This window comes from Ambystoma mexicanum, chromosome 1p (genome assembly GCF_040938575.1).
Source record: "Ambystoma mexicanum isolate Mex_15411 chromosome 1p, UKY_AmexF1_1, whole genome shotgun sequence".
Taxonomy (NCBI): domain Eukaryota; kingdom Metazoa; phylum Chordata; class Amphibia; order Caudata; family Ambystomatidae; genus Ambystoma; species Ambystoma mexicanum.
Genome location: NC_090921.1, coordinates 750,732,881 through 750,752,135, shown reverse-complemented (window position 1 = coordinate 750,752,135; position 19,255 = coordinate 750,732,881). Strand labels below are relative to the sequence as shown.

Here is a 19,255-nt window from a genome sequence, read left to right as displayed (position 1 = left end):
CTAGAGAGACCTCAGACCTACATTTTAGGAATACCACATTTTTCAGTGATAGTGTTGGTGTGCCACCATGGGCGAACTCACTGACTTATTTACGACAGAGAGCTATATATATGGTAGTCTTGTGGTAATTTCCACTACCTTATATACGGTAGGGAGCTATGTTCAGAGAGTCTCTCTTCCCGTTGGCTCATGTACCTCCAACGAGCTATGCTACAGTCACTCACAATTATTCATACAGATTCTGACATGCACACATCTGTCTTAAAATGACCATTGCACTGTTTAAAAATCTCCCCACATCATCGGCATTGTAATGGTAAATAGTAAATACACCACCCGTCTGTTTTCAAATATTTTTCTGTATTATAAAAGTTGCATTTAAACACGATCTCATTCTTTACAGAAATAAATAAAATGGTACAGTAAAAGCATTGTCTATGACACACTGCAAAGAGAGTGGCGGAGAACAGAACTCAAATTGCAACATTGGTATTTGATTAAGACACGCACAGGAATCCCCTTTCCTACACTGACTGCATATTTTCGTGCACACACGGCTCCCACGCTTATGTAATTACCTTATCTTTTTAGTTGTTCTCTTTGGCGGTCCTCTTTCTGAATGTGGCTCCCTTGAAGATTAACTCCAGTAAAAAGGAACGCTGGCCTTCTCAAACCGGGGCCATTGCCTGGAATTCTCAGCTTTTGCAGATAGGAACGCCTCAGCCAGTGGAAAGGTCCTTCTTTCAGCTCTCCCCAATCTTGACTGTAGCAGGACGCAGGAATCTGCATTCAGTCAGGAGTCCCACAGCCAGGTCTTCTCCCCAGTAGTGCAGAAAAATGTCTGCCTGTCTTTTTCCCCCGATACTGCCCACTAAAACTTTCATCTCAGCCCTCTGTATGACGTGTCCCAATGAAATCCATCATCTCTCATCCTCCTACTCTCAACAATAGATTTGCTTATACATTTGCAATTGTTGCAAATCTGACTTCCTTCTTCCTGCAGTTACTGTGCACAAAAACACAGAGAAGCAGGCAGAGAAGAGAAGAAAAAAATCTGCACACACATTTAAATGGCTTTCAGAGTATGCCTAATTCTGCAGTGGAGAACACATTTTATTAGTGGGTTATGTTAAATAAGGTCTTATTAGTCAGGTTAATGGTTAATAGGTTAGCTGTTAATTTTCAAATGTGTCTCTCGCACCATAGGCATTTCAGGTGAAAAATAGTGTGCATTTTTAAATGAGCACGTGTGCTTTTAACTGTAAAAATAGATTTGCATCTTATATGTTAAAATCGTTTTTGACTGAATAGCCTGTCTTTCCTTGTTAATCTGGTAACCCATATAGCAATGCACCGCACCCTTGTGGTGGTGCTGCGAAAAAAAAATTGCTACCTGTGCAGTAGTGCTGTACTCTGTGCTGTTTGCTACCTGTGTAGTAGTGCTGTACTCTGTGCTGTTTGCTACCTGTGCAGTAGTGCTGTACTCTGTACTGTAACACGCCAAATATCCTTACAGTCCCTATATAGACATATGGTTCCCATATTGTCTAGGGGGAGAGCCCCCATGGTGTGCACACAATCTAATAAGAGGTCACTTTAAAAAGCATTTCCCCTTCCGAAACACGTGTGTACAGGTGCGCTATAAATGACATATCATGATGGTTCCCAGTCAAGCCCTGGTGGCCATGGGCCTGTCTGCGTTTCAGTCTTTTCAATTGAAATGTCCCACACAGCCTTGAAGGCTGTGAATTTGCATCAGTTCAGATACTGGCTCGGTTGAACCACCCCAGTCCTTTCGTGGCAATGGCAAAAGTCAAAGCGGTTTACTTCGAAATTGCCATCCCAGCAAAAAATCTGTGTAACGAGAAGAAAGGGAGCGGAGCATTTGCTGCGGCTTGCTATGGCTGCTTAAGAGTTGTGGATCCTGTGCCGTGTATTTGTGTTTGCAAATCCTGCATTTTACTCGGCTCACACAGGGCCCTGAACTTCGCGTCACAGGGCAGTGCTGCGCGGCGGCCGAAGGAGCCGTCAGATCATCGATCCAGTCGGTGCGACTCGATTTACACTTAGAACAATATGTGTGTATGGACATCCCCAACTTATCTGCACACGGTTCAGTCTTTTGCCCTTGTGGCTGACTTTGTTTTGCTGCAGGTATCGAGGAGCTCAGCGCCCGGGCCTGGTCTTTGAAGTAAATAATTTCCATGGAGCCAAGTCGTTGTGTGAGCATGACAGTGAGTTCTATACGTGATACTAGCACATGCAATGACTTGGCCAACTACTTCACACCAAGGCCCAAAGATCGTGAGCGTTTAGCTGCCATGGGAATGGGCGAGTCTTCTTTTATATTGTACACTCTTAGCTAAATTGCATCTTGGTGTCAGGTGAATTTGGTACCATGCAGGAAGCACATGGGAGAGGAGTGGACTGAAGTATGGATTGTTTGCTACAGAAGGCATTTTAATGACAAATGTTGCACATATATTAATGAGCACAACATAAGGGGTAGGTATAGGGTCCAGGATTGCTGGCAGGAAATATAATCGAGGAAACCAGTACATTTCTAGAGAACTATCCCCACAGTAAGGCAGGGTGTGTGCCTCAAACATGCCCCAGTATGTAAGGGGTATTTTGGCTCCAGGCCCATTTAATGCATGCTTGGTCCCTCTCCTCCTTGCTTGGCCCCTCTGCTGAGACTAGCAACAAGGACCCATGGTGTGCCAATTAAGGTGGTGGTTTGAGGCACAATTATAAGGAAAAGGACAAAAGGAGACCCTTTTCTTCTGATGGTGGTGGTCCCATCCACATTTTAAACTGCCACAGTGAGGTCAATAGCAGTGTATCTTATGATGCAAAGTAGAGTAGCTCGTTAGACAAGAATATCAAGCTAAAGGGATCTTTTCACATAGCCCCATCTAAGAAAGCCAGTACATATGTATAAACGTTCCCAATCCATTCAGGGTTCCTAATTTGAGAAATAGGAATTCATGCTCCTCTAAACACTGACACTTAACTTTAGTTAAGAAAACCTCTGAAACTACTTGCATGCAATTTCTCTGCCCCAGTCCCCCTGGTGCCCCCAGAAGGTCATGTGAGGAAACCCACTGGACGTAAAAGGGGAAATGTCTGTTTTTTGCTCAAACAAAAAATGTTTTAAAGGAGCACAGCACTTTCCTTCCAAAGTACTGCGAAAGAAAGACTAGATTGAGAGATGTTAAATAAATATACGACCAGTTTGGTGGAGCCAAACATTCTAGATTTAGAGCTTGAACCTCTATTGAAAATCTGAACAGATATTGGGGCACGGACTATATATAGGGCATCTTATTCTTATGATTAAAGCTACAGGGACACACAAGGGCATACAATGTGACTTAAATAACACCTAGTAACAAACAGTGGATGAAAAGCGAAAAACAATAACAATGAGGGCAGCCTTGCCTTTTTCTAGGACCTTACAATTCAAAGAAATGATGGGGTATGAAAGATCTAAAACCAAACGGGTGGAGGTCAGCAAACAAGTTACAGAACTATAGGACTATCAAGGGAAGGGTGAAGGGTGTGTGGGCACCCAGAGCCAGCCAGTGGAGGTTGGGAGAGGAGTGGCTTGGGGCACCAGGCATCAAGCAGGGGATGGGGGTGCACCCAGAGCGAGCCGGGGAGGGGCTGTACCCTAAACCAGTCAGGAGAGGAACAGGTCACAGACACCCAGCACCAGCGGAGGACAAGGCACTAATACAGAGACACAGTCCCCACATTGTAAGCAGGCTTTACTGCACACACTTAATTGTCACACCTGGAGCATTTGTAAGAGGCTAGAAGGAAATAGAATGGAGTCAAAATAGGAAAATCTAATATCTCCACATCTGCTGTTACAGGAGGTAGCTGCATAGTGCCATCTAGTGACTGGTGAAGGACGAGGCAAGAGGGCCTGGTAAAAAAGCAAATCACCCTACTCTTGTCCATGCGCCAAGCCATGTACCTCCTGGACCAGTTAGCTATATGGTGAGGAGGGGCATACACATAGCCCTTGGGGACCAGTTTGAGTAGTCTGTGGGCCCCCTTGCATTGTGGGGCAGGTCCGTGGAAGTCCTGGCACGGTGGGGTGGAACAACTGAAGGGCAAATGTATTTGGGGCTCAAAACATCAGATTGTGAAAACCCTCTTAAAGGGTTCCATTCAGGGCCGTACACATTGTCGTCAAGGACCAATCCCAGTGGTCCATGTGCCAGTTGATTCAGGAGTGTGCAGGGCTCTCTCTCCTGTTGCAGCGGACAGAGTCCTGTGTGATATCCTGTTCCACCTCGAAGGCAGAGAAAAGCTGCAGTGCAAAGGTGGTCAGGACAGAGGCAGTGGCCTCTCATGGAAGAGTTACAAGACCAAGCTCAGAGGTACCTGGGATCCTCGTTGCTGAGAGCAGTTACGCTGTCCACACCAAGACAGAACTTCGCAATGTATTCAAACGTAAAAATAAAAAAAGATGGTTTCCTGGGAAGGCTGCTCCTCACTGTGGTCAGTGGGAACAACGCAAAAGAGCACTGCGAATCTGGGAAGAAACACATGTGCTGGAGAAGCACCATGTGAGCAGCTCTCTCTCTCTCTCTCTCTCTCTCCCTCCCTCTGTTTGGCCAGAGGTCTTCAAAGCGGATAACGTGGACCAGTCATCATAGAGCACTGTGCTGCAAGCATTCAAATAAACTGAAAATTACATTTCAATCACATAAACTTTATTGAAAATAGATCTATAAAAACTACAAAACTACAATTGGTATTTGAACAAGTATCTATTGAATCCAAGACCAATAAATTACAAAAATAAATAGTTAAAATGAAACTTGTCACAAACCCAAATTATACTGCACAGATCCTGTGTAAAGTTCATCCCTACACTTCGAAATTAAGAAATAGGAATATTAAAGAAAGTATATTAGGCACCAGACAAAATGATAGTGCTCATATGGTCCATGGGAAAACGCAGGCACGCGGACTGGAGCCCTTCCATTTTGTGAAATTTTGCATATCAGTTGTGATTCTAATACACTGGTAAGGCACGCACTTTATTACTCGAAAGCATTGCAGCGTATTAACCAATAGGAAGACGATATCTCTGGAAACAAAAACCTTTGTAGTGCACCATATGAATACCAGGCAGCGGTCATAGTTTGTTATCCTCAGACCGCGCTAACAGCTTTCATCATAGCCATGACAACAAACCATTACAAGTAAGATGTATTCTGCCAAGTTACAGCACTTCCTTGTATAGGGCTTATGTGCCCTAAAGCAGTTTATTTTGTATTTGTAATGCACAGACCACTCAGAGGTATCGATAGAGGTATGGATATTTTGTGGCTGTAAAGCACAAACCAACAATAGGTGAATTCAGAGTGCTCCTACAGAAGATGGTATTGAAGAAATGATATGATAATTTATTTATATCGCGCTCGTACACAAGTGTTCAAGAGTGTGACAAGACAAAGGAGTGGAACAGGGGAGACAAAACAAGGATCTTACTAAATAAGAGGGAAAACGCTTAGAGGTGGGACGAGGGCACATTGGGATACATTATTTTTTTGTAAAATGCTTGCTACAAACCTGGCGACTGCCCTTGAGAGACCCTGAGGGCAGAGGATAGGAGTGTAAGCACCCTTTATTACACACAATTGTCACACCTGGAGCATGTGTAAGAGGCTAGAAGGAAATGTGAACATCTTATGCCTCCACCTCTGACGTGCAGGCACCTTTTTGATAGCAACTGCATTAGGATAGATGGGCTAAGAGGCGAACATGGGGGATTGGCAAACAGGTTATGCCCCTGCTCCGGAAACTAGAATTCTCAGTACACATTTGAGATGGAAAAAAGCGAGAGAAATGGGGGTTCCAGAGGAAGAGGAAGAGGTGAATGGTGACCCTGCCAGGGATGCAACCTCATTTCCCTTAGGGGGCTGAAAAGATATCTGAACTATTAAGGTCCCCTGAAGTTGGGAGGCAACTAGACGGATGCTTGATAAAACTTTGCATCAAGAGAGGAGTCCTGTCTTGCCATCAGAATGCAGACTAAACTTGCAGCCAGTGGGTAGCAGTGCAGATGTGGCATTGGGCAGATCCAGTGAGGGCTTGTCACCGTTGGGGACAAGTGATGATGGTTCGGACGAGAAGCTTTTCCCTTACAATGGCCTCTCCTTGGCAAGGAGGCATAGGCTAAATCCAGACATTACGAGTAGAAATCCATCCACTTTTGAAAGTGGCAATACAAGAAATTCGAATTCAAAAAAGCATATTACTCAAAAAGTAGCAATCTTTGTGGCCACCAGGGTAACACTAAAGATGAAAGAGGGGTTCTAGGTTTTGCTAAAACTAGGAAAGTGGGCTGACTGCATCCACTTGGTACTCTCTCTGCTATTGTTATGTACGGATCTTATTAAAGACAACACTGGAGAGCCCCACAATGCACATCCCTGCTCACCAATCCTGCTTACGTCGTTTCACCCACAACACTTACTAGGGGAATATAGGGTGCATATATTTAGTTTGCTGTTCATTCACCATTGAAACTACTGTTGTAGTCACAGACCCTTTCCTACCTCCTGAGTGTCTAGCATAAAGGGGAGCCAGGAAACCTTTCTATTGTGCACCGCCCAATTTCACCAGAACTGGGAAGGACATGATCTGCCTCTACTTTGCCAACTTCACTTCCTTTGACTGTACCTTGATTTACTTTGCCAGCTGGATGCTTTTTTTTTGCACTTCAACTTCATTCATGTAGAAGGGTTATCAAATCCAAATTAAGTTAAAAAAAAATAGAACAAAATTAATGTACGAAAATGGAAAATATATGAAAGGATAGACATTTGAAAGTAAACAGTAAGCCCTAAAGTAAGTTAGCTGCCGCCAAAAAACGAAGGCCTGGTTAGTTTGATTTGCTAGCAGGATGTTCAAGACATTTTAAATGTTCAAATCAGTGTCAGTTACAGCAGTATTTTGAAAAGAAAATTGAATTTAGAAGCAGTAGTTGAAAAAGATGTAATACTATATGTGACAGGGTTGTGGGTCTGACCCTGTGAAAAGGGGCCATGGACCCCTCACAACCTGGAGTTGGTGGCCTAACAGGCAATGGCAGAGCCACAACTACCCAAGAGGTCATATCACAGAGTTCAGGGGGACACCCATCCCAATTGCCCGGTATGTGTGGAGTCATGCATTTCCCTTGGTACCGCTTTCCCAGTCTTGATGGATTACAGCTTCTGTCTTGGCTGGGTCGCTTTCTACTCTTTCAGGTGTTTCCCAAGAGACTACAGCTACCAGCATAAACCAAATTCCTCAGGCCCGAGATGGATAATGGCTCCCAAGAAGCATCGCCGCCTAGAGACCAACTACAAGCACCACAATGCACCTGGGCCCAACTGATAAAACCCAGCTCAGAAAAAGAGGAACAAACTGGTTGCCCCAATGGAAATGGAATATCCTTCCCCATTCAGGAGTCGAATGAGAGATCCAACAAGCACCCCACAAACCCCAGATTGGCTCAAGGGGAGCAGTAAGGCAACTAACTGGAACTAGCTAGAGACTGCACAGAAACATCAGAGACTGAGGAAAACTCCCCAACCCCTAGTTGAACAGTAGCTCACCAGGGATATAAGAGGAACAGAGAACAAAAGACCACAGTGACCACATGGGCTGGTTGGTGCATAATGGAGCCTGGAAAGGGGGTAGGGCTAAAAGATTTCTAAGGGAAGTCCCAGACCAAACGGGACGGGAAGGATTTAGGATTACTTGACAGATTGCCCAGGGAAGCAGGTGACTCAAGGTGTCAATGGGCATCAAGAGACAATTGCAGACATGAATGGAGGGCCTAAAACAGCCAGTTGTCAGTGAGAGGTGTTTGGGTAAGGTCTGCGAAGCTGAGAGCCCAGAGACCATACAGCAGGATGTAGCCTTCTCCAATTCCCAAGGAGGAATTGGAGAAGGCATTTGGTGTTTGGGAGAGAGTGAAGGTAAGGTGTTGGGATTGAAAGAGTGGTACCAATTGGGTTTTCTGTTTGGGATGTGAGAGAGCATGGGAGAGGGAGTGTAGATGAGTGGGATTAGCGGCATAGTTAGGAGGGTAAGGAGAGATGCAGATAGCGGAAACTGGAGGCAGAAGGGTAAAGATGCAGAGAGATGGATGCGAGATCTATAAGGAACAAGCAAGATCATGGGGTGCTGGAGAGTAGAGACAAGAAAAGAGAGCGATAAAACCAGGAGACGGAGTGTAGAGAGGAAAGTGAGGCAGACAGGAAGGGGCAGAATAGTGGAAACAGGCCTAGGGCAGAAGAGTGATTGAAGACGTTGAACGACAGTCAACTGGAAGAAAGGCATGCCAAGACGACAATACTAAACCCAATAGGTCACTTTGGAAGGCCATGTAGGAGTTAGAATGATAAGACTAAAGTATGTAGGCCTTCCAAGAGCAGGGCAGCACAGACAGTAGACAGTATGGGTGCCCTGGCTATCGTAAACCAATCTTGAAAGAAGCTGTTTTGGAATAGGGAGCCCCCTTTCAGGATGAGGGGAAGGGAACCGGCCACCCCTAAACTTGGTGCCTCAGTTGCCTATTTTCGTACATGCTTTTATAATAAAGGTTGAACACCCATCTACATTGCCACGTGGCTTAATAACCGTCACATACACAAACGGTAAGAGCAGTTTTTAAAACGCTATCTAAACACACAATAACACACCAATTTTCAGGCATCACACTGCTTTGTAGGAGTGTAAGGTAAGGGAACTGCAGTATGGTACGGCCAAGGAAGAGCACCTCTCAGACGAGTTGGTAGGAGGAGCAGGAGTGGAGTTATGAAGAAGATACATAAAGTTAACACTTGAGGGAAATTGAAGGGATGAAGCAAGGGTCTATATAGATCGGTACCATGTATTGTGTAGATCAGAAGTAGAAAGAGTTTTTGCCCTCTAGGGCAAACTGACAGTGAAAGGAGAAAAGGTATAGTATGGCCAAGTCACAAAGACAAAGTAAAAGGTTTAACAATGATGAGTACACACAGAGATCAAGTTATGGTGTGACAAATTCAATGTTTGCTGAAGTATTGGTAGACAAAGTAATCCCATTCGCCTGGCCCTTCACTGGTACAGTAACTAATGTCAGGGTCATCACCTGGTGGGACATAAGGGATTCCACACTTATTGTGAGACTGTTTTTGAAACATTGGGCCTCATTACGAGATTGGTGGTAGTCATGGCGCTATTCGCGCCATGACTGCCATCAATAACGGGTCCGGCGGCACCGGTGTTGTTCAATGGGGACTTATCGGTGTAGTCCGACCCTGGCGGGACAGGTAAGTCCCACCTGAACAAACCATTCCCCATTCCCATTGAGCCCCAATGGGGCTCAATGGGAATGGGGAGAGCGCTAATAACGGGCTCGCTACTTGCAAGCCCGTTATTAGTGCCCTGGTCCCTTAGCGGGACCCGTAAGGGACGTGTGGTCGGACCACGCATTCCTTACGGTTCCCTCCAAGGGACCTCGTAATGGGGAGGTAGGGGATTACCCGCACCGGTCTCCTTACCGGTGTCCGGTATCCCTTACCGCCCTGCTCATAATGACCCCCATTGTTTTGTGATTTTAATAGGGTCAAAGGTCTAGCGATGTGACTTCCAGTGATGCCATCAGTGAAGGAACAAAAAGGCAAGTGATATCACTTCCACCACTGCTCTGATTAAGGTAAAATTACGCCAATGATTTGCAGCCTATTAAAGTGCTCTGTAGTGTCAGAAAGGCAGTAATATATTATTGCGCTATAGAATATATAGAAATATGACCATCAGAACACTTTATGATGAGAAGGAAAAAACCTTGGTTGGATCAGACTTGTGCTTTGCAGAGAGGTTGTATCTGCATTTCAGTGCAGACCTCAAAACATGGGCTAAAACAGAAGTACAAATGAAACGGACACCACTTTCCCTTAGACAAAAGGAAAACAATAAAATGAACCGTAATTTCAGAATATGTGGTTGAGGTAAGCTTGGGCTCTAACAGCAATAGCCACTGTTAATCAGTTTTACACACATATATATATATATATATATATATATATATATATATATATATATATTGGATATCCCAACTTCTATTAGTAGCATGAATATGTGTTCGGAGGGGTCATACTTTTGCATAGATAGAAGGTAGAAATGCTCTATTTAAGATGAGGTTACTAGTCAGACATGCAGGTACTATAACCATGTCATGGTTCAATCTGCTGACTATTGCCCGTAATGATTGTAGGGAAGAAGGTTGCAACTCAGGAGGAAAGTCTGGCAATCTTTCTACCATCAAGGGCACACATACCGCTGTATAATCCACAATCGAAGATTTCAAAGATACAGAAAGCACAGCGACCCATATTCAAAAACCCTGTGTCATCTGAAAAATGGTCTCCCTTCAACACTTGGCAACACCGGTAACTTCATCTTCAAGTGATGTGTGTCATTATGTGGAACTTCCTCATTTTGGTCCAGCAAAACTGGTACTGTTGGGAAAAATTAAATTGGGATGGCTGGATTAGAGGCAACATTTGTCAGCAATGAGTTTCTGTAAATATCCTTCAGTCCATCAGAACTCATGTTTCCAAAACTCGAATAAGTGGCAGGGGCCTGGGAGGTCCGGAAGACATGTATTGGCGTCTGCTGTGGGCACAATAGAAAGAAGAAAAAAGTCATCGTTTTGTATATTTTGTTATTACTGAGTATATACATTAAAAAGCTAGGCTAGCAAAATCTGAAATCCCAGAGGAAGAGTTACTTAGGTAAAGACCTAGCTTCTGAATGTGTGTATCCCCTTAAATTAACAAGCTTGGAATATTTTTCCCAGGAACGAGGAATGCCCGTGAGAAATAGTCAATGCATTTAATCTGAGTCCAAACCAATGCTGGAGAAAAGACAATTACCGGTCTATAACTATACAGAATAGTTACAGTAAAATAAACTCTAACAAGCTTAGACTTATCATTGCTGAATCAGAGAAAGATCCATTACAATAGGCAGGGAAAACACTTTCCTCAATTTGGAGCAGCAGTAGAAAAACAAAAGATGAATGGTTCTAGGGATAATTCAAACAATATCAAATTCACTTCATAAAATGCAATAACACAACAAAAACTAAATGCACTAGAGTGATACAACAACATTTAAACATTACTTGTGGCTAAGACACCTTTGTCTTCATTATGGACAAACATTGGTAGATAATGCACAGGAGAGTTGGGTCTGAACTGAGGTTTAAGGTGTTTTCATCTATTTAATCCTTTAGTTTGAGAATTCCTGTTGAGCACATCACAACAAAAACATGTAGCTTACCTGTAATGATCAGAACCACAAAGTATTGTCAAAGGGAGTGGTGTGCTATGCAAATCCAGAGACTTAACAGATAAAGCATGAAGCACACCATCAATTTCCCAACCTTTAAGAACATTTCCCTATGGTAGAGTATGATTACGGAACATCTTCATAGAAAAAATAAACTTTAACTCTGGCTTACTTCAACACACATGCAGATGCTCTACAGGGGAAATGTTTTCTTCCTCATGGCATCAGCATTCATAATCTCTCAGATCGTAAATCATACTCTTCCCTGAAGAGGAAGCCAGTGTGAGGGTTTGGTCCTGGGTGGTATATGATCATATTATATGACCCAAACATATCTCACCTGCAGAATTAAGATCAGCTTTAAAAGGAAACGAGTGTGGATGGTCATAAACCCAAAAGTAAACAATGAATCGAGCTCATACGAGATATAACCTATCGGAGAATGAAAACCAGAAGCTACGGTAAAATATATTTTAGAGATTTGTAAAAAGATAGAATTAATGAGGAATGAGAGACAGCAGAGTCCATATTGAAACTGAAAAGATTGCACAAGTGAAGCAAACGAATAGCATCCAAGATTCAAGATTCAACATTTGGTCTGTCAGACAACCGAGACACAAGGGTGCAGGGTGTGCAAATAATACTAACTCATTTTATAGTAGTGTTTCATTTGAGGAAATAAGAAGCCATCCACACTGATATTCCCAAAAGGCTGTCCTTTGAAAGATGGCTATCCCTTTGTAAAAACACTTGAAGATAAACAAAGCATCGTATGCATACTAGTGTAAGAGCATGTTCATACCTGTAACTAGATCTTTCAGCAACTTTGTGTAGATTAAACAGCATTGGAGAAGAACCGACCCAAAGAGCACAGGGAAGGGATCCAATTATAGCCCATTCATCCCTGCCAATTGATGACTATCATACCCTTGCTTTTGACTATTTCAGAAGGTATAGAACTATCCAAAAATGAAGACGGCCAACAATGCTTGGTCCACGGGTAGCCCTATGGTTCCCTGCAGCTAATATCTGTTATTAAGGGTTTCAATACCAGCCAATACTGCCCCATCCATGCCTCAATTACTAAACAACATTCTGAAATTCCTTGAATAAGATGTTCATGCTCTTGGGTGGATTTAAACAGCTTGGTGTTGCCAGCATTGCTGTATATATGCACCTCCAGCTTATGCATGTGTGTAATCAGCCAGGGTACGTAGTGCTGATTCATGAAGTACTCCACATTCTAAGTTGGAAACGTTTGAGGCGAAGGGAGGAGCTGCCGCCTTCTCTTGCCTACTCCAAGGCTTACCCTCGGCAATCCCTGATGGCGGATAGTGTCGGAATCAGCTGACAAATCCAGTAATACCAGAGCTACAGTCCTGAACCTGTTCACTACCCATCTTAGATCATCCATAAGAGCGGCTAGAACTATGTCAGTAATACGTAACTGTCGAAATGCTGCCTGCATGTCTTCTCAATGAATAGTTGTAACTGTGACAGTTTAGCCTTATCTAGCAGTTTAGCAGGGAATGGCTGAGTTGAAACAGGTTGAAAGTTTGCAAAATCTGTGGGGTCTGCTTACAGCTTCTTGGAGCTGTGGTGTTAGTGCTGCTAGTTTGTGGTAAGCAGGCACTATCTCTTATCCTAAAGGGTTATTACAATTAACATGGTTATTAACAAAAGGGTGTGAAATGAGCTCTTTGTAGATTTCCTGGTGTGAGAGGAATACATTCAGTTAATAACTGGCTTGTGTTATGATGCTGTATTGGAAATTGAGTGATTGTTATAGCATCCACTCGGGAGAGAGAAAGAGACCGGAATTGAGGGGTATTGGGAATTGTATTGTACCGAGATTTATAGAGCGCAAACTATGGCCCAATGGCATCTTGGCGCTGAGCAAAAAGCAGCCAAATCGGGAGAGGTGCCATATCGTAAAATGAGTGTTTAGTGCCTTCCGGAACAACTGGTAGTCTTTGATTACCCAAAGGGAAAATGGGAGCTTGTTCCACAGGGTGCGAGCAAGGACTGAAAAGTAGCATCCCTGCAGTCAATCTCTCTGATATCATAGCACTTTTAGAAGCGCATGAGAAGACGAGCGAAGGCACCTGGCGGGGGCGGTAGTGCTCCTGTTTATTTTTCAAACAGGTTGCACCCATGTCGTGAAGAGCTTGGTGCAAAGCACACAGAATGTTAAACTCAACTCGGGCCTTCACCGGCAACCAATGGAGTTGCCACAAAAGACATGCAGAAGGAGTAAGCCTAGGTGTATTTAAGGCCAACCTAGCCGCAGAGTTTTGAAGTACTTGCAGCTGCTGCACCTGGTACCCAGGCTGCACCAGGTAGGCCCCGTCACAGTAGTTCAGTTATCACATGATCGCTGAAGTGACTACCTTAGTACGGAAGTCGGCAGGAAGAAAAGGGCGATTCTTTCTCAATACTTTTAGTTTTCCGAAACCAGTACTGCAGACTGCCGAAATCCAAGCTTCACAGGAGCCAGTGGGGAGAAGCCACTTAAGCTTTTCACAGACATACTGGGGGTGGGGCACAGGCCAAGAGATTCTGTACAGAACTAGGAACTCCAGGTACTAGTAGCCGCCTGGGAACGAACACAGGCACGTCATTTTTTTCCCCCCATTGAGCTTCAACCATTTAGAAGACATCCAGCTTCCTATAGCTGACAAGCATTCTCTCAATTTATGAGGGGGCTCAATAGTGGGGGAGTTGAGACGGAACACCAGTTGTGTCGTCGACATGCGTGTAAAAATGAACCCCAAATTCCGATATGAGTTCTGCCCACGGACGCAAGTAAAGATTATACAAAAGCGGGGACAGAGCTGATCCCTGGGGCACACAAGGAAGAGAAGAGGAACTACAGGCATGAAAGAAGAGTTTGTGTATGCTCCACAAGGAACAAGTCAAACCATGCCAACAGGACCCCAGAAATCCCAACCTTCTCCAGATGGCCTAAGAGAATGCCTTGATCCACTGTATCAAAGGCCACAGAGCGGTCAAGAAGAATCAATACTCCAACCCCTCCACGGTGTTGAAGCAGAGTTAAATTATCCAAAAGTGAGATCATGACAGACTGCCCATCAGGGGTCTAAATCTCGATTCATAGGGGTGTAAATTATTGTTTTCCAGAAAACAGGAAAAGAGGAGTAACTACAACCTCCATAAGCTTCATTAAAACCGGCAACAGAGATATAGGCCTCCAATTATCCACTGTGGTAGGGTCGAGGTGAGGCTTTTTAGGAGAGGAGTAACCAGTACGGGTTTCAGGGGGGCAGGAATCACCCCTGAGGAAAATGAATATTGGAGAGCCACAGTAAACACAGAGTTAGCTTTCAGGGGGAGAGCCTTGAGAATATGTATTGGAACCGGGTCCATGGGGGAATAGTGTCCAAAAGGGATGAAAGAGCTTGTAAAAAGTATGGAGACCATACTATTGAAGGTTGGGAGTCTGATGCTGCTGACAGGGGTGTAGATGAGGATAACAAGCGTGTGGAATGAAAGGAAATTGTAGACATCAGTTAGTTACAGAGGGAGGAAGAGCTGTGTTAGGGTAGAATTCTCTTTTTGTGTGAAATCTGCACTCCTTGCGAGTCCCCCAGCACTTTTATCTGGACACCTGGATATTTCGACTGATTCTTCTGGGTGAGTGGGGACCTTTTTCCACACTCACCCCTCCATTTTGGCCCCTTTTTGGGATTTCTTTTCGGAGTTATGATTTCCTCACATTTTTAGGCATCTACTTTTTAGTGAAGCAACAAACAGCACCTTTTGTGCAGTGTTGTCAGAAGCTCCTAAAGCTTCTGCTTCATTGTTTATTAGGGGAAGGTCCTTTGTCCCTTTGTCCTTGGCAGGCTTCTCATGGAAAGCCTACGCAGGTTCCCAGAGTGCCTGGCAGGACAGAAAGTGGGGGGAGGTCGACCGAAACTGCCCTGCCTCTTGCCCTGCAGTGTGCCTGGCTACAACCAGTTCAACCTGGGAGGCTGGCTGTCCTCATTCGACAGCCACCCCCAAGTCTGAATGGTATATGGAACACGATTGGTGGACTCACATGTGCCTGTTCTCACCTGGAAAAATCCTGAGGTCCTAGAGCAGAAACTGAGAGTTGACCACTGGAACAAAAAGATTCCGAAGAGGTGGACAAAGAAGGAGCACTTCCAACGACCACCAGAGCCTGTTGAGTCACAGCTGCTGCCGACAGGGACGATCTGAAGAAGACTACTTCCTCCCATAGACTGGTGGGCCTAATCAGTCTTCAGAAAACCTCCAATGTTCGCCATCCCCAGAAGAGCTACGACCCCCAGGGCCTGCAAACCTCCAATACCTGGGGTCCTGTGCTGCATGTCGCTGAAACGTCTTCGGAAGCGCGAGATCGCCTGCAACTTCGAGGGTATCCTTCCAAGCCTCCAACAACTCGAATTGGCTCCAGAGAGTCCCCTCATTAGAGGAGAGGACCAAGAAACAGAGCGGCACAACAACAGTCTGTCCAGCAGCAACGACCTTTTGACTTCAAGGTACTGTTCACCCCTGGTCTCACCTACCTGGGGTATGCTTGTGTCATTCTGTGATTCGGGGTGCTGCAGATAACTTGCCTCTTGCTACTCCTCAGACCTCGATAGAGTATCATTGGGGGAACAACCCTTTGTGCCCTCAGACACTGGTCTTTGGGGCATCCCTTTAGGGGGTCATCCTAACCTCCCTGAGCCTAATAGTAATCAGTGATTTAATTACCTGCAACTCTAGGGGATCCCTACTGGATGCTAGGACTCCGAACACTGTATTTTGCCTCTTCTTTTCTGGCCAACCCTCAGCCACTGGTGGCCCAGTAACTCATCTGAACTTTGAGAGACTCATACTAGGGTTGCACTGTTAAGGCAGGATTGGAATAACATTATAAAAAGCTATTAAGATTTGGGAACGTGTGTATATATGTTTCTGGTTGGTTTACTATATGATTTTCTATCCTAAAAGCTATTCTAAAATCGCAAGTTATGCTATATTGTATATATGTTTGGTTTATAGTACTTACCTGAACTTAGAATTGTAACAGTGTGCCTTAGAGTATATAATACAAGTCTAATTTTCATATAAATCCTCAGTGTGTGTTTTCTTGGACCAAAGTATGCGCTGAGGTCTTTGTACCCAACTACAGCCCTCCTTAGACTAAGCATGGCTGTTCGCCACTTTACAATAACCTTGGGTAGTTCAGGCTGATCCTAGGCGGTAGATCCCTGTTCGCCGTATCCAAGTCCTGTCTCAGACAGTGACTTTTGTAAAATGAAAAAATAAAAATAACAAGCTGGAAGAAGAACATAAGGAGTTAGTGAAAAAAATGATAAGAGACTGAAGACTAGAGAGAAGGGCTACAGTTAGGAGAACAGGTACTTGTTAGAAGAACAAGAAGAGAAACAGACAGGAATTGCTGAGAGGGGGAGGGAAGGAGCTGCAGGTGGGAACAGTTGGCATGAAGAGTTCCCAAAGTGAGGAAGATGCTGAGGGTAAAAGGAGTGTGACAATGTTCTCTGCATAACTGGGGATTTTCAAGAATGTGGTCAAAAGGGCTGGGTAACGCCCCTTGCTAGAGGATGCTTGGCACGTAGGAGGTAAAAAGAGGATCCCAAGACCAAACTCACCGAGTCTCGCACAGTGAGCTACACCCCACCCAGTCAATAACAAAATGCCTGTTAGAAAATCCTCAGGAGAGTTAATGCACCAGCGTATTAATAGATCGGTTCAATGTTATTTTGCCAAAATAAATTACTTTGAGGTAATTTACTTCACATGCATTACTATGACATTATTATTCGCATTTTATTATTATTTTTATTTGGGGGGTTCCCCGCACCTAAACTCTCCCTTCCCATTCATTACCACGTCTACCGCAAACCCCACCCCAACCCCTTTTAGCCCCTTAACCTACCACGATACATACAATCTAACCTCCCTGGGGGCTTCTCAGTTAAGGGTGGAACAGTAAAGGGGGAAGGAAGACCACGCTTTGGCCAGCCTCTGCTTTTGCCTTCTTACCTGCTCCACATGCCTCTCTCTCTCTGTGGCTCTCTCTCTCTGTGTGTCTCTGTGTGTCTCTGTGTGTCTCTGTGTGTCTCTGTGTGTCTCTGTGTGTGTGTCTCTGTGTGTGTGTCTCTGTGTGTGTGTCTCTGTGTGTGTGTCTCTGTGTGTGTGTCTCTGTGTGTGTGTCTCTCTCTCTGTGTCTCTGTGTCTCTCTCTCTCTCTCTCTCTCTCTCTACCCTACTGTATTCACCTATAATGCATTTGCTCCTGCTACGCTTTCTCCAATCACGCTGAAACTTCCTCCTTTCCTATCCCTATCATAAAACTCACGTCTCAAAACTCCCACACTACTCAATCCCTCTTGACCAGCTACTTCTAACAGAGCCGATGAGCAAACCACTCTTCCCATAACACCTATCCATCTCCCCTCTCTTCCTCTGAGACTCAAGTGTTTTACTCTTCATTACTGCATCAAGTGAACATTAAACTCTAGAATGCTCAGTCTGTATGCAACAGAACTCCCTTTATCACTGACTTTAATGCCAGCTCTTTTCCCCTAGATGTCCTTGCTTTCACTGAAACCTGGATTGCTCCATCCGACGCCACCACACGGAGGGTACTACACGCAGTGGCAACTGGTGAATTTTTTTTAACTGGAGGGTCGTAAATATTTGTCCCAGAACCGAGCGTAGCGAGTGAGCCCGCACCACTTAAGGGGGTGAGGGATCTACCACGAGAATCTTTTTGAATAATGGATGAAAATGGTGCATTTTAGAGCACACTTTTTTTTTTTAGAAGAATTGAGTAAAAAGCCAAACAGTTTGTAAATGGGCTTTGTAGGGTATCTCATTAAAAATATACAATAGATGCAAGTCACCAACAGTGCACAGTAGCATTCCTCCAACACATTTTCATGATTCCCTTTCCCACAATATGTGCCAGTATAAAACATGTTCACACTGGTTGTGCCCAAACATTTCCGTGCTGATTGTACCATTATACCCTATTATTCCCATATAAGAACATACTCATGTTTGCTTTGTGCATAATGCCAGAAATGATACTATTAGAAAACATATCCATGTTTGTTGGGCCAATATACGGCAGTATCCCCACGTAGGAACATACTCCAGTTGGTTTTACCATTAAAAATGCATGCCAAAGTATGAAAATATGTCCAAACTAGCTGTACTAAAAAGCCAGTCGAGCTACATAATACCATTGACCCGGCTTGTTTTTACCAAAGATGCCCAATACAAAATGTCATGCCACAGTAAGAATAATACTACTGATCCTGCTTTCTTTTATCAAAGATGCCTCAGTAACAAATGGCTAGACTGGTTGCATAAAATGCCTTTGTCGTACAAACCTCCTACCCCACTCGCCAAAATCATCTTGAACCAGCACAAACACACAACATACACACAGCAAGCCCTCTCAGTCTCATTCACACAAGGACACACCATGCACTCGCAACACAAGCATACATGCATCAATACATATTTAAATAATGAATAAATGAACATAGAAACACACATTTACACAACATGCACACAGCAATCACGTCATGCACATCAGCATCCATTACCATAATTTCATTCACCTAACACCACAATCATGCATGTATCCATACACAATTTAAATTTTAAAAAGCACATAAACAAACTTACCTTCTGCTACGGGCCTTTCCTCACCAGTGCCCAGGCCCTTGCTAGCATTAGCAGGAATCAGGAAGCTTCCGGGTTTCTGCTCATGCCTACAGGGGCCTGAGTGTGGGTGACGAGACGCCCCACTCTAGCCTGCCCTGTCTGTATGTATGTGCGAGGAGGCGCAGGAGAGCCCCCTTGCACATACAGATATGCATTTCCGCAGCCAGCAT

The 19,255-nt window shown here is 44.3% G+C and overlaps 1 protein-coding gene across 4 annotated transcripts in view; it reads right to left on the bottom strand.

Moving 5' to 3' along the window:
* Window positions 1-4,705: 4,705 nt before the first annotated feature.
* The window catches only part of TUFT1 (tuftelin 1), a 175,519-nt gene continuing 160,969 nt past the window's right edge, over window positions 4,706-19,255 (bottom strand). For 3 of the 4 annotated variants that reach the window (XM_069650513.1, XM_069650493.1, XM_069650523.1), the window contains exon 13: window positions 4,706-10,677. In XM_069650513.1, the coding sequence (XP_069506614.1) occupies window positions 10,611-10,677 (67 nt within the window). In that variant the 3' untranslated portion in view covers window positions 4,706-10,610. The remainder of the gene's footprint in view (window positions 10,678-19,255) is intronic. The other variant, XM_069650500.1, reaches the window with a different exon arrangement.